This window comes from Temnothorax nylanderi, unplaced genomic scaffold, assembly GCF_030848795.1.
Source record: "Temnothorax nylanderi isolate EJ_2023f unplaced genomic scaffold, tnyl_v1.0 TNYL_tig0346_pilon, whole genome shotgun sequence".
NCBI classification, from domain to species: Eukaryota; Metazoa; Arthropoda; class Insecta; order Hymenoptera; family Formicidae; genus Temnothorax; species Temnothorax nylanderi.
The window spans coordinates 88181-103995 of record NW_027249408.1 but is presented as its reverse complement, the minus strand read 5'-3'; the positions used below and the strand labels follow the sequence as shown (position 1 = coordinate 103995).

Genomic DNA, 15815 nt, shown 5'->3' with positions numbered 1-15815 from the left:
TATAGTCTGTTAAAAAAAAAACTAGTTGAGTAAAAAAAATCTCCCGATGGAAACAAGAAAAATTATCGTAAAATATTGTGTATAAATTTGAAGCAAATCGGTCCAGCCGTTTTCGAGATATTCTGGGAACCGTGAACCGTGTCACATTTTACGGCGGCTACGAGAACAGCGCTCCGAGGGAATAAATTCCCTTAAAAAAATTTGTGAACGTGCCTCAATGTAGATACTTTTAAATAAAAAAAACCCGGATCGAATCGAATTAATAGTTTCCAAGATAAAAATTCCCGAATTTCACCTTTTTTTCTTGCGGTCTACTCATATGTTCCCCCTTAAGAAGTGTAAGCGACGGAAAAAATTAACGGAGTCGACTGGGACTCGAACTCGGGATCCTTCGTTCACACGCCTAGCACTTATACTACGTTTACGCGAACGTTACGTCTGTAATAACTACCGATAATTCACTCGTTTACACGGAGTAAATTATTGTAAGTTACTACAAAATCCTGTTTACGCAAAGGAATTAATCGTAAGTTACTACAGAAGTAACGCTCACGTAAACGTAGTATTAGGCTGCTACCCCATGACAGCTCCACTTACACTAATTTCTCCGATCTCCCATCAACCGGCTCTACGGCCTTAAATATCCTACAGAAGGTATCAACCCTTGGAATCGCATGGTTACACCCGTGATTCCCCGACAGAGCCAGAACTGTACCGGAGGGACGTGCGACATGTCCCAGAGAACCGGAAAGGTCAGCGAGGTGCAGCAGAGTAGTCAGGAGCAGCAAGTGCCGCAAGGTACAATACGCTTGGAGGCCGAAATACTGCAGGCCGACATCCAGAGTGGCCCACTCGACCACGAGGGCCTAACGATCACCGATCTATTCGAGGAGGTGCCTGAGGAGCAGGTACAACGACTGATCCAGGTGAGCGGGGAACAGCCCGCTGGAGATACACCGCCTGCGAGCCAGCAGGTGACGGAGGAGCAGACGGTACAGATGGAGACACAGCCAGAGGAGATAGAAATTGACAGCCAGAGTACAGAGACACCCCAGGGGGTGTACACCGTTCTGTAATCCTTAATAATATACAGCGTGATAAGTTTTATAATATTAATTTTATTTTGCATGATTTATTTTTATAAAGTTTTATGGAAGTAGGCATAAAGCCAGATATTAGCAAGTAAGTTGCGAGATAGATTATAAGTACACTAAAGTACACCCGAGAGTATTCGACACATAGTATTAATCAAGATTGCGAGAGTTTTACGAATAAAAACAACATAAACAACATATAATAAAAGTACATTTACCCCAAGTGCAGATATCCCAGTCAGAGTTCCACTATGATTAACGACAGAACATATATAATTTTATTAACATTTATTACAATCCTATTCATCATTTTCATTATATATATGATCCTACTTATTTATCCAGTCAACATTACATTCAAATCAGACAACGATTCATGCTATATGCAATAATGCAGTTCAAAGAGTTCATAGTAATTTCAGTAATAATATTCTTTCCAATACTTACCTGTTTCCCTAATACGGACATAGTCCTTACACTTTATACACTATTTACGTTATACATATTAATTTTAAGCATAGGAGTCGATCCACGATTGATCCGCGAGTGACAGTCGAGTCAAATAACATTTACCATTTATTTTATATTTAACTTTATATAATTGCGAATAATTCCAGCCAGTGTTGATAATTCAACTTATTTTATACTATGCGTTTATTTAGATTACACTACTTACATTGATAACGAGCAGGACGAAGTCCTGAGTATTTTATAACGATTACACCTTCCTTACACTTTTCAGTGCCAGTTACACTTTTACAGGCTTTCAGCCGATTGAAACGCATGTTTCACTTAATTACAATAATTCAATGATTTAATTACAGAAAACGACCCCTTTGGTCGATTAAGAGTCAAAGACATTTAATTTTTAACATTTTGATACATTTTTAACATTTACACTTTGATTACACCTTCTTACACTTTCTACACTCGACGACTTAGGGCCGTATTCATAGTCCGTTTTTATATTTAAGATCGCCTTAAGTACCGTCTTAAGATGCCCTCTAGATTCATAGTCGAAAAAGAAGGCGGGATTTAAGCAAACGCTCAAGGCGTATGTACTTTATTCAAGATGATCTTATTTGGGAATGTCTTGATGTGATTCATAAACACATCTATGCATGAGCTTAAGGCTACCTTATTTAGTGTGAATTCATAGTCATTTAAGACCATCTTATTTCACAAACACATTACTAAATGAGGTGATCTTCGTCAAGACGTGTCCGAGGACGTCTTAAGCAACCGTTTGCTTTCATGTGTGCAATCAGTAGTGAGATATTTTTTTTTGAGGTTATTAACTCCGGTTGGAGTTATAAACACCTTCAGCCCCGCCTTTGGGCTATATAGCGTTTAATAGTTCAGTAGTGAGATAGTTTTGAAGTGAAGTTAACCGATAAACTCTTTCGATCGATACAAACGTGGGACAGCGCAGGCCAGCACGGTGCAATCCAGGGCGTTAAGATATGTAAGTAATATTAATTTTCAAACAAATATAACTTTGGGCTATCGCACAAGTTTACTTTATGCTAAGTTTATTGATATTAAACTTAGATACGTATGTAACTTTAAACTTTAATCAACGCAGGCTTATTCTTTAACTCATAACGACAATTTGTTATCGTTATAATGTTTTACTACGTGAAAAAGCTGCGCAAAGACATTGCAACGATAACGAAGTGTCGTTAAGAGTTACAGAATAGGCCTACTGCGTAATATACGTTACGGAAGAGTTTGTGCGTAGTAGTTAGATTTTAACAAAAGAATACAGTCAGTGTATGTGTAATCATTAATACAAAATATTTTATTTTTACAGAAATCTTGTGACCGTTCTGACCGCCCTCCTGTTTCTCTTTGTGCTGTATCGGAGGCGGATGTGACGTTTCTATACATGTAAGTATCTCAGGTTAAACGATTTTTGTAACAGATTGCCATATTATATGCTTTATTAAACATTTTGTTATTTTTTCAGAAATCTTGTGTGCCTGTACCGGTCTGTCCACACTTCCTGTTTGTCTTGCTTCGGGAGCGGCTGTAGCGCCTGCTGGCCTGTAGGCATTGCAGTCTTCGAAATTCGTCGACGTTTCTTTACACGTAAGTACCTCCGGTCGTACGATTTTTGTAACAGACTGATATTGTGTGCTTTATAAAACATTTTGTTATTTTTTCAGAAATCTTCTGTTATTTTGACAATGGATTTGGAAAATCTGAGAAATGTGGAGATGTTAAATTTTTCCAGTGATGAGGAAGAAGTAGAGGAGTTGCCGATGCGTGCTCCAAAGCGATATCTTCGTGATTATCAAAATCCGTTTGAAGTGTACAGTGAATGGGAATTTAAAAGAAGATTTCGGTTTTTCAAAAATTCAGTAACGTTTGGCATTTTGCCTTTAGTAAAAGAAGGACTTGCCAAAATTAATAATCGAGGCTTGCCAATATCGCCTATTTTACAGTTATTAATATGTTTACGATTTTATTCAACAGCAAGTTTTCAGGTGTGTACATTATGTATATATATATATATATATATATATACAACAATAAATTAACAAAATATTTAATAAATATGTATTTTCTCAGCTTGTTTTAGGGGATATAATAACAATATCACAACCAACAATTTTACGAATTGTGTTTAGAGTGTCCATTTTATTAGCGAGCTACATTAACCGATACATAAAAATACCATCGTCAGAAGAATCACGTTCTGTGAATAAAAGAATATTTAGAGAACTTGGACGTGGTCATGGAGGCATAGGCCTTCCTAGTATCGATGGCGCAATAGATTGCACACATATTCGTCTAGTCCACACAAGACTTCAAAATGTTGACGAAATTTTTAGAAATAGAAAAGGATACTTTTCTTTAAATGTTCAGGTACATACACATATATTTTCTTAAATTATTCCATACAAAAGGATATACAAAGCAAAAACTATCTCTTAATTCTCATTTCACTTGTTCTCTTTACAGATTATTGTTGGGCCACGCACAGAAATTCTAGATATTGTTCCTGAATGGCCAGGTAGTGAGCACGACAGCCGAATCTTCCAAAATTCTCGCATATATATGCGATATAGGCAAGGCGAACTAGATGGAATACTTGTAGGAGATGCTGGATATCCCGCATTGCCTTTTTTACTTACACCGATTGGTAATCCTACAACAGATGAAGAAATGAGGTTCGATATATGTGTATTTTATATATAAGATAATGAAAAAGTAGAAAATGTTAACAATGAAGTCCCGGTAGCCGAACCTTGAGACCGACGCCCAAAGGCCAGTCGGCCTCCTTGACACCACTCGATCCGACAATAACAAGCGCAACACCGATACAGATGTCTGTCAAACGGGAGGAGAATCCAGTAAGGGAGACGATGCGGACGAAGGCCGAGAAGAAGATCACAGACCCTCGTATCCACACTTCCACTCCTATTCCCGATAGTAATCATGAAAGTGATAAAGAGAACGTCAGTTCAGACGTGGACACGACTATTCCATTAGACGACAGCGACCATGAGGAATCGTTGGAACAGCTGATCCAGTCCAGCCAGCAGATCCAGGGTGACGACGCAGCGACAGCTGATTCCCAGCGTGAGTGAAAGGTTGGTCCAGTTCCTGAAAGAGAAATAAAGACATTATTTACCATGACGGATCAAAGCGAGATCTGTAACGAGTTTCTTATCATTTATATGATTATAGCATTAACGCTGTTAATCAACTTTATTCTATTAACGCATATTATTTTATCGAGTAAAGAAAAAGGTTATAGAGACCTTAATATTAACGTAGCTCTACCGAATGAGCAAATGTGACATAAGCTATGTTGCTAGAAGTATTCGATATACTTCTCATTTTGATAACTTTATATTACATACTCTTAACATTAACGACTCTTCCAAACAAGCTAGATATATTTTAGAATAAAATATAACGATAGTATCATAAGCAAGAATATGCCCGAGCGCATAAATAACATTTTATTTTATTAAGCCAGATGGCTGAGATTATTATTACGTGTCTAATTTAATGACATTGAGTCATAACGAGTCCAGACATACGTCAGATATAATAGTTTTACCGATGGAAACGTAATCAGCTGATTGCGATAAACTTTTATAATTTGATTAAGAATCATTTAATTATAACATGTATAAGTTGAGAGTGTCTCAGAGAACACATACATACGTTTTATTTACAATAAATACTCGTAATTTACATTTTTACCATTTTGGGTAAACTTTTGTAATTGTCAGCCGAATTACATATTAACGTGCTAGAACACTTAGTAATGATCCACTGAACAAGCCTATATGGTTTATTTGCGGAAAAACACCGTATTTCATTTTTTGACACCTTCGGGCCTAACTCTTCAATTATCATCCGATTTAGATGTTTAAGGTCTCAAACGTTTTGTTTTGATCTAAAGAACCCAGATATGATGTCAAAAATGAAAATTTATAATTAGAACAGAAAATCACCTGTTCAGGTGAGATTCGTTATTAATGATGCGAATTGAGTGCGACTAGTCTCAAACGTCTTGTTATTGTCTACAGAGACTGCCCATGCGATAAAATTATCAAATTTTGCAATAGTTTAAATTTTCACCCCTTCGGGGTAACTTCTTTGTTTACAGTCCGAATGACTTTTTATTAGTCTTAAAATGTTTGTAGTGACTCCTAGAAGCGAGTCATGTAATAATATTTCAGAATTTATCAATATTTTACAATGTTGCAAAAATTTGCAAAAACTGAGAATAAGCCTAATGATGGAACTTTAACCATAGAAATGAGTTAGATTGATCTCAAATAACAATATTCTGAGGTGCTTTTCTCAAATTTTGCATTATTTCAGAAATTGACACTTTTGGGTCAATTGTTTAAATAAATGATTTTTTAGAGTTTTAACGTTATAATATCGTTTGTTGGGACCAAATAAAGATGTCCATAATGAAAAAACATTAATTTTCTTAAAATTACAAAAGTTGATAAATTATGGCGAACTTTTGTAATTCACGTAAATTACCGACTTTATGGTCGAAACCTGTTTATTTACCGTAGGAGGAACAAGGAAAATCCTCATTTAATCAAATCAAAGCAATTGTATTGATTTCACTGAAATTAACGAAATTCGTAATTATCGATAAATATATATATTTGAATGCACAGAATATATTGTAATAAAATAAGAAAAATGTTCACCTAGTCAGAAATGCATAAAAATATATATATGAAGATTACATTGACAAAGGTCAGTTATATGAATAATTGAGATAGATAGATTATCTTTATTTAAGATGCATATCCTTTTGTGGTATGTTAATACAAGTGCCTTGAATGCATTTTGCAAGCGCCCGAAGCGTTTTATATTAATTATCCATTAATTCCTGAAAAGGGAAATTGATTATTTTAATATTGATATACTTACCTGGATACTTACCGGATGAATCCTGTTAATACTGAATGATCCTGAAAATAAAAGGGATGATGAAAGAATGATTACGCGATATTAGCTACATAATGTTAATGAGCAGGGAAAACCGTATTCTATGTAAAGAGTGCATGATATTGCGTGATGAGAGATTTGCAAACGGGATTCGTCATATTATTATTAATTTTGCATTAAATATTATTTGCAAAAGGGAAAGTCGAAAACATGCAGTCGCATAGTCGAAATATTATTTCATCATAATAAACGTCGGCAGTTGCCTTTGACGTAACATGATACCTTTGTTTACTTCTCGAGGAAGTTCCGAGAAACTTGTCCGAGCGAGTCGACTGCATAAGAGAGCGAGATAGCAACAGTATAGAACTGGCTGCTCATTGGCCCGAGTGGAGATGGTGGGAATGAACAGCCAGCTAGAGTATATAAGGGAGAGAAATTTCAGCTCGAGGTTCTTTCCCAGTTAGACTTTCAGTGAGCAACGTCGATCTGAGAGCATTCGTGTAAATCGAGTTTCGAAGGAATATCTTAGCGTGAATATTAACGATCGTGTACTCGTTTATGGGAAAGATTAGTTCGCGACTCTGCGTGCTTATAATTATCTTTCGTACAGCGAACGGTTGTTAAGCAACAATTATATTGTTAGATTACTCGACTCGTCGCGGGGACTAAGACCCGGCATTGTGCATTGCCGTTAGCCGTTGGAAACACTTTCCTTTTTGACGAATAGCGTACTTATGTACCAAAGTCTTAAAATATATCTTGTTATTGTTAATTCAATACAGATTAATTAATTATTAAATCTTCCTATCCTAATATCCGAATATCAAATACGTTACGCGAACGCGAGTGAAGGACTTTGAAACTATATCGTCTGAGGTACGTCTGAGCTGAGCCACGTACAGATAGCATATTCTGGAAGGAAGGAAGTTAACGAGCCCATTGTCATTAATGTTGACGGGCATAAACGTTCTGTGTCAACGTGCAAAACACAGTGGCGACCGTATTATAACGATTCAAGTAAGTTAATATTGATTCAAGACCACAAGTTCGGTCACAACCTAACCTTTTTTTTTTTTTTTTTTGGGGAAATCTTCTCCTGCCGGGTTCCCGAACCTGACTGGCAGGTCCGGTATGTGGCCCGGCAGCCCCCTCTGTGTTGGAGGGGGAAGACCCCCTCACCCTCCGGGAGGAGGGGTGAGGGGAGTGTGGGATTCCACGGGGGCCTAAGCTCCCGTGACCTACCCACTAAAACCCCAAGGGTGACCGTCCTTGCGTCTATTGGGGAACGTCCGGGAACTGATTATTATTGCGTCCGGACGTCCCCCGACGCCGAGCCTTGAAGAGGCTAACTCCTCTGAATTGTGGACAATTCTGTAGCTCTAGGAGAGCCTTAAATGTATCTGTATGGCGGCGGGGTGTGGCCACCACCCACCCCGCCGCACCTCCCGTTGTTGATGGGAGGTTGGTTCGATGCCCGTTACTCCCGCCGGTGCATCGAACCTCCCTTCCTCTCGGCGACCGCCCACGTCGGTGGGGGCGCCGAGAGGTTCAGCACCTACTCTTGTTGCATAGCAACGTCTGATCCGCCGTTGGATTGACGGATTGGGACAAGTGGACCTAACTTTGGTTCACTCGTCCGAAGAATCTTGTTGGGAGAGGTCCGGCGGGGAGGGAGGATCTGCCTCCCCCCGCCGGATCCTCTCCGCCTCCTCTTTGGCGGACATTACCTGGCTGCAATATGCCAGGAATGCCCGCCACCTCCTTTCGTTCCCGACCATCGCCGCCACGATGGTCGGGAGGGAGAGGTCTCCGCCGACCTCCCCCATAAGGACACGGCGCTGCACAGCCCACGCCGGGCAGTATTCCAGCGTGTGCTGCGCCGTGTCCCTCTCCTCGTCGCAGTGATGACAGCAGGTTGTGACCTCCTTGCCAATGCGGTGCAGGTACTTTCCGAAGCATCCGTGTCCGGTCAGCACCTGCACCGCGTGGTATGACAGCCCGTGCCTTCGACTGTCCAGCCAATCCGCTAGACAGGGCCGGATGGTGTCGACGGTCCTCTGGCCGAACTCCGCGTTAACGAGGGAGTCCTGCCAGCGTCTTAATCATGACCGTCCTCTCCTGGAGCCTTATTTGCTGACGGGCCCTGGGCGGGATTGGGCCCCCCTGTCTTGCAGCACCCTGACACGCCTGTACACTTCAGCGTGCTGTCTGGCCGCAAGAACTAATGGGGGGGAGACCCGCCAGGACCGTCGCCGCCGCATGAGAAACCGTGCGATACGCGCGTGACACCCTGAGTGCGATCACTCGTTGCACTCTGTTTAGCCGCGCCTGAATTTGGCGCGACTTTTCTACGGCCGGCGCCCAGATCGGGGCGCCGTAGAGTGCCACGGCGTGCACGGTTCCCGCGTATAACCGGCGAGCACGACCGCTCGCCCCTCCCAGGTTGGGCATGAGCCTCGCTAGGCCATTCGCCACAGCCAACGCTCTGGGAGTTAGGCGAGCAAAGTGCTCGCCGAAGCTCCAAGTGCCATCCAGCCAGAGACCCAGGACTTTCATCTGGGCCTCCACGGAGACACGGGCATCCTCCACCATGATATGGGCCGCAGGTGGCTCCCCCATTGACTTGTCATGGAAAAACACCATCTGCGTTTTCTGGGGGGGCCACCTTTAGGCCCACCCTCCTCATTGCTGTCACAACCTGACTCACTGCGACATTAGCCAAACTTATGGCCTCCTCCCATGTTTCGCCCTCGACTCCCAGGAAGGTATCGTCTGCAAAGCAGTTCAGCCAACATCCTGGGAGGAGGGCGGTCCGGAGAATGGAGTCGAACCCCAAGTTCCACAGGAGCGGCCCGAGCACCGACCCCTGCGGAACCCCCCGCACGACCAGTCTAACTCTGACGTTGCCGTCTCTGTCCGTATAGACCAGTTTCCTGTCCCGGAAATAGTCATATATTATGGCTATCAGATATGGCGACACTTCGTGGTAAATGAGCGCCGCCCGTATCACCGGCCACAGCAGGGCGTTGAATGCGTTTGCGACGTCGAAACTGACGCTTAACAACACCCTGCCGGCCTCCGCCGCGGCTCTCGAGAGGGCCTCGATGCGTTTGATCGCATCGATCGTCGATCTGCCCTCTCGAAAGCCGTACTGGTCCCTAGATATGTCGGGACCAGTCCGGGACAGGTGCTGGACGATTCGGTCGGCAATTATTCGTTCGAACAATTTGCCGACCTCGCCCAGCAAACAAATCGGTCTATACGCGGACGGCTGGTCCGCGGGCTTCCCCGGTTTGGGGAGGAGGACCAATTTGGCCACCTTCCAGGCTTGGGGGAACCGGCCTTCTTTGAGACACTTAGTGAATAAATCTCTCAAGTGCTCTGCCAGCTCCCCCGTGGCCAAGGTCCAAGCCTTTCCCGGAACTCCATCGGGACCCGGAGCCTTCCCTTCCTTGAGCCTTTTAGCGGCTTTCTGTAGCTCCTCCATGGTCACCCCGAGCTCCTCGTCCCACTCCACGTCTGGTGAAGCGGGACTGCCGTTCACCTTCTCCTCCGGATCATCCGGGAAGAGGGTGTCGACTACTTCCTCTAGGAACTCGGGGGTCATAGACTCCGTAGTCGGGGGCGCCCAGGTCCTCAACTTATTGAGAACCATTTTATACGGGCGCCCCCCACGGATCGTTCTCCAGGTCCCGCAGGAGTTCCTGCCACTACCGGTCCTTGGCCTTCTTTATCGCCAGGGAGTAGGCCCGTTTGGCGGAACGGTACTCTACTCCCGCTCTTTCCCATCGTCTCGGGTGGCGGTCCTGGTTATGCCTGGCCCTAAGCCACTCTCGGCGCGCGCGGACGGAGGAGCGCCTCAGAGCGGCTATCTCCTCCGTCCACCAATACGCCGCTCGACGCGGGAGGGGGCGGGATCGGGGCATGCTGGCGTCACAAGCCTCCGCCATGATTTCCCCGATCCTGTTTGCAATCTTCTCCACGTCGTCCGAACGACCCAATATGTCGTCCACCCACATGGACGTGTGGATGGAGGCTTTTAGCATGTCTCCATCCACTTTACGGATCGCCCATTTAGGAAAGCGTTCCTTCACTTCCCTGCGGCGGGCCTGGATCGCAGGAAGGGTGACCGGGAGACTCATCTCTATAAAGAGATGATCGGATAGCGTCTCTATCTCCTCGGCCACCCTCCATCCTCTCACTTTGCGCGCAACGGAAGGGCTGGCCCAGGTCAAATCGACCACTGACCCCCCCCCGATGCCTGACGCAAGTCTGCGCGGTCCCTGTGTTTAGGACCGTTAGTCCAAGGCCCGCCGCCCAATACTCTAAGATCCTGCCCCTGCCATCCGTGACTGGGGAGCCCCACAATGCTGATTTTGCATTGAAATCCTCGGCCACTATAACTTGGCTCTGGGGCAGGAACCTCGCCAGACAGACTCTCAGGTCTTCTAGCACCCTCTCGTATGACGCTATGTCCACGTACGGGGAGATGTACACTTCCGCGACGTACACGCGATCCCATTGTACGACCACGAACCCGTTCCCCGCCTCAACACGGGTACAGGGAACAGGCTCGCTCGTAAGCCTCCATGTGATCGCCACCGTGCCGCACCGGGAGCCCGCCCACAAAGAGTGGTTTGGCGGCACCCAGTACGGCTCGGCAGCAATTCCTAAACCACAGCCGCGCTCCGCCATGGTCTGCAAGAACACGTCCTGCGAAGCGCGGCACTGGTTCAGGTTCGCCTGTAGGAGTTTCTGGAGGGGGGGCATTAGTAATAGCCCTCACCGAAGGCCTCCCCCTCCTTTCCTTTCTCGTGGGCTCAGCAGGAATTTTCTGAATTAATTCCTGTATGATCTCTCGCCCGATTTCGTCGGGTTGCGTGGCCGGTTCCGGTGTCGTCAATGGGGCTGATTGATCCTCCGCCGTTGGGTCCACGTCCATCTCCTCCTCGACCTGACCTGTTGTAGGCGTTGGGGTGTCACTAGGGGGGGGGGGTATTTGCGGCTGTTGCGCGTCTGTTCGCCCCCTGCTCTTCCTCCTTCTCTGTGCGAGTGGTCTATCCTCGTCAGCACATTCCGCGGCGCTATCTGCCGCCCTCTTAGTGGGTTGCCTAACGGTCATCCTGAGATTCGTCTTCTCTACACTGGTGATCGCAGGCAACTGTCGGTCCTTTTTGGTTTCCGGAAGGACATCGACCTCCATACGCTCGATACCTTTAGCCCGGGGGGGCACAGGTTTTCCCACACCAGCCGCCATTCCAGACTTAGTCTTTTTCCTGGCGGCGGTGCAGGCCTTTCCTCCGGCCCGGTGCCCAGCAGGTTTGCCTGAGTCGGCGCAAACCGGGCATCGGGGAACCGCTTGACATCCTCGGGCCAGATGTCCTTGTTGCCCACAGCGGTAACACTGTGAGCTGCGGTCTACGGGGCTATTGCATTGAGCCCTTACGTGGCCACCCTCCAGGCATCTGAAGCACTGGAGGGGGCGAGAGTCAAGGGCTTGTACCCTAGCGGTAAACCATCCAATCAGCATTTTTCCTCCTTTACTGTGGATGGCGTTGAGTGCCGCTAATGGACACCTCACCCAGGCCGTGTTCAGGCCATTGGTGCCACGATGGAACGTGCCTACCTGGACTTGGCCTGCCGCGCAGCCACCTATCTGTGCCACTGCAAGCGCAAGTTCCTCCGTAGTAATGGAATCCTCCATATCAAGCACCCTGAATTCCCCAGTTTTCATTGGGCGGGTTACTTTAACGTCCGGGCGTCCTTTAAATAACTTAGTCAGATGTCTGGCCAATGTATCGGCTTTTTCCGCACTCTCTTTGCCGGGTACCTCTATAATTAGGGCTCCGGTTTGGGCTCGTTTTGGTTTTAGACCGGAATTGAGTCCCAATTCAGCCAGATTAATTTTACTGCGAGCCTCCCGCATTAGTTCCTCGTAGCCTCCATTGAGGCTTGTGAGGGTCACAGCTGCGCAGCGTGGCAGCTTCTTCCTTTTCTTGCCAGTTTTGGCAGGGCCGGCAGGTTGTTTGACCGGTTTAGCCTTGTTAGCCGGTGCATTGGCGCCGGCCAGTGGCTTATTTTTAGCGGGTGGGTTGCCCTCTCCGCTTGTTTTCCGGCCTGTCTTCTTCTGTCCAACTCCTTTCCTTCCCTTCTTTGTCACTGTCGTCCAGTTCGGTTGAACTGGGTTTCCAGCTGGACCTTTCGAGGGTGTAGGCGTGTCTGTGTTGATGTTAGCCTTACCGGCTGTTTTCTTGACACCCGGTCCTGGGGATTTGGCACTCAGTGTACCGGGCCTCTTGTTTACGACTGGGTTTTTGGCCTTTTCAGCATAGGTCGGCTTCGCCTTACCCGCTGCTGCGGGGCCTTTGTTACTCTTCGGTGTTGCTCCTTTCTTGGATATAGGAGGAACACTGCCCACGGTAGGGGGTATGGTCGCCCCAACCGGTGTTGGCCCTCCCTGCGGATTGACGCCAAATTTGGCTGCTAACGTAGCCGCCAGATTGGCGAACATTTCTTCCATTCTGCTCGTCAGCCTGTCCTCCAGTTGCCTCACGGGTGTCTCCCGTGTGTTCTAACTGCTGGAGCGTTTGGGGGAAGTAGCCGCCTTGATTAACGCTGACCTGCCGCCCAGAGCAGGCCTGCGCACCTCAGGCATCCCCTCCTGTTCCACCTCTGCAAGGATTCGGAGCCGGTTTCTCTCAGCCTCTTCTCTCTCTCTCCTTTCCGCCGCCTCCCTGTCCTCCCCTATGCTTTCCAACATGTCCCTTTCCTCATCGGATGATTCGGTTTCGGGGATCACATTGGTCCTTTTTCTCTTACTCTTGTTTTTACCCAGATCGGATGAGTCCGAGGGGTGAGCGTCCAACTCCGTCTGCCTCCCCTCTCTGATCCTGGACATCAGTCGCCCCACTTGCTCTTTGAGCTTACTGTTGTCCTCGCAAAGGGCAGCCAGCTGTGCGCGGAGATCCTCCATCTCCATGTCTTTTTCCAGCTGGCTGTCCCCGCCCATCCTATTGGCGAGATGCGCTACGGCTGCTGAAATCATTCAACATTTTTTGGTCTGTTCCTCTGATTCTCATGGCCGTGGAACAGACCTTATCCACTCCTCGGACTGCCTCCAATATGACATTGGGGAGGTCCACGGTGGGAGCCATTTTAAGTTCCTCCCTCATTTCTGCCTCCCTTATCCTTCTTTTCTTAGACAGGTCGGCCGGAATACTGGGGTCGTTTAGTCGACGGATCCTCTCATCTTCCTTCTCTTTTTCTTTAGCTTTTCTCGTAGCCCAGCCGGCGAGGCTGGCGAGACTAGCCTTACTTCTGGCTTCAGATAGAGAGGAATCCGACACGTTTATCACATCCTCCTCGTCTCGGTCGTTGGGTTCCTCCTCCGTCACATCATCGTCATAGGGTTCCAGTGGATCCTCTTCTGCCATCTCTATGTCGGGAGTTACCGTATTTTGTCCAAGAAGAACTTCGTTCGTTCTTTCGAGGACCACTCGGGACTCCTTCAAGAGAGCGTCCACCTCCGCCTTCTTCCTCACGCTGCTCAGAAGCTCATCGGTCTTCGAGCCCACCGGTGTATTTGCCGGTACAGCAAAGACTTCGTCGCCATCCCTGCTCGGTGTCGAGGCTTTAGATCTGGAGGGACTCCTCCGCGGTGGCTTAGCCTTATTAGCCGACCGATCTCTGACGCTCTTAGGTCCTCCTACGGTCTTTTTCACCGTCCTTGTGGACCTACGAACTTGGGGTTTGGGATTTATATTCCCTTCCCCTTGCTTACTCCTGCTGTTTGCCGATACCGTCGGCCTTGTCGTATCCCTCCCACTCTCTCGCTGAGAGTCGGCCGAAGAACCTCGATCCCGACTCTCTGCCTCCGCCCCTCGGGCACTTAAAGGTGTATGCTGCATATATAAATCTCCTCCCTTACCCCTCACGGCTCCGTCTGTCAGGGCATGCCCTCTCCGACCGGCCATGCCGCCGGCCGGGCCCCGAGTTCCCCCGGGGGACAGACTACACCGCTGTCCCGGAATATTCATCGGGACGGGTCCCTGCCCCTTACTCCCCCGCGGGCGCAGCCCATCAAGGAGCTAACGCACCGCGAGCTTTCGGGGGTCCCTCGCCTCCGACAACGAGGGCACCGTGAGGGGCGTTGCTACGACGGGAGGGGACTCCCCCGACGTTCCGGGCGTAGGAGGCTGCAACCCCTCCACCGCCCTTCCCGCCGAGGGAGCCGGCAGTGCATCCGGGGTCGCCGGCCGAGAAAATCCTCCGCACCGACGCCCCTATTGCCCACTGACGAACTTAGGGTAGGGGAACACCCCACCATACGCCTGCCGCGCGCTAAGCCTGACGGGGGAGCGGATCCGGCCGAGAGTCTCGATCCCGGCCCCCACCCCCGCCCGCCGCCCGCGACAGGCCAGGGCACAGGGTGCCCCCCAGATGTCGCAGTCGTCCGTCAGCGAGCTTCCGCTAGCGCCTCCGGTCTTTGCGTCCGGAGGCCAGACCCGCCAACCCCGACCTCGGAAGTGTCCGAGCGGCCCGACGGGTCTCCCACTCAGGTCGCCCCGGCCCCGACCTCGGAAAACGTCCGAGCGGCCCGGAACGACCCTCCGCGTTGAAGGCACCGTGGGACCACGTCCCTGGTGTGCAAGCCTTCAACACGGGCCTACCCTCCATCCAGCCCAGCACCACGTACTGAGCCGGATGAAAGGCGGTTTCCCCCCCTCCTAGGAGGAAGGGAACTTCGCAGTCCCAAGGAAGGGCGATCTAGACCCGCAGCGCACGCGACCTAAGTCACGACGCCTCCGTCCGAGGACGGAGCGCGGGCCTTTTGACCCCCCAACCAAGGGAACCACGGCCGACTCTACCCCCACCCGCAATAGGGACACCCCGAGCCACCCCCCTGCCGGAGCACCGGCGTGCAATGGGTGAATGGCCCAACCCCGGGATGGGGCGACGTAGGACGGGAAGTGCGCTCACCGAGCCCCAGGGCCGAACGAATGCCGGACCGGGCCATTGCCCGAGAGATTCGACACCCGCGATCAGCGCAGGGGCGAGGCGAGCGACCCCCGCCGCTACCTCACTCCCCAAGGAAACCTGCTCCCTTCCCGAACCTGCCGGAGCACCGACGTGCAATGGCCGAGAAGGGACCCCCATTCCCCGTGGTTTTTTATCGAGGTTTTCCTTCCTCTAGGCCGGCGGGAGGAGTAGAAACTCCCCCCTAACGGTCCCAGCCGACCGGGCGTTTGTAGTCGGGGTCGCCTTCCCCTACCGGCGCTTAGG

General features: G+C 48.5%; 2 protein-coding genes across 2 annotated transcripts; one reads left to right on the top strand and one right to left on the bottom strand.

Moving 5' to 3' along the window:
* The first annotated feature begins 3283 nt into the window (after positions 1-3283).
* Positions 3284-4690, top strand: LOC139781563 (putative nuclease HARBI1). Its single transcript, XM_071720405.1, has 4 exons — positions 3284-3583; positions 3669-3965; positions 4062-4283; positions 4427-4690. The coding sequence occupies exons 1-4, from the start codon at positions 3284-3286 to the stop codon at positions 4688-4690; spliced, it is 1083 nt and encodes a 360-aa protein (XP_071576506.1).
* A 3471-nt stretch (positions 4691-8161) lies between these two features.
* On the bottom strand, positions 8162-9152 carry LOC139781562 (uncharacterized). The gene is made up of 2 exons (XM_071720404.1): positions 8886-9152; positions 8162-8620 (listed from the first exon to the last, which is right to left on the bottom strand). Exons 1-2 carry the CDS (start codon positions 9150-9152, stop codon positions 8162-8164), a joined length of 726 nt encoding a protein of 241 aa, XP_071576505.1.
* Positions 9153-15815: the final 6663 nt, after the last annotated feature.

Excerpts from the sequence above, each read along its gene's own strand:
- LOC139781563 (XM_071720405.1), top strand. The coding sequence starts at position 3,284 with ATGGATTTGGAAAATCTGAGAAATGTGGAGATGTTAAATTTTTCCAGT. Across the intron at positions 3,584-3,668 it reads ATTCAACAGCAAGTTTTCAG|CTTGTTTTAGGGGATATAAT; the intron begins GTGTGTACATTA and ends GTATTTTCTCAG. Across the intron at positions 3,966-4,061 it reads ACTTTTCTTTAAATGTTCAG|ATTATTGTTGGGCCACGCAC; the intron begins GTACATACACAT and ends TTCTCTTTACAG.
- LOC139781562 (XM_071720404.1), bottom strand. The coding sequence starts at position 9,152 with ATGGGGGAGCCACCTGCGGCCCATATCATGGTGGAGGATGCCCGTGTC. Across the intron at positions 8,621-8,885 it reads CCCCGATCTGGGCGCCGGCC|GACTCCCTCGTTAACGCGGA; the intron begins GTAGAAAAGTCG and ends AGACGCTGGCAG.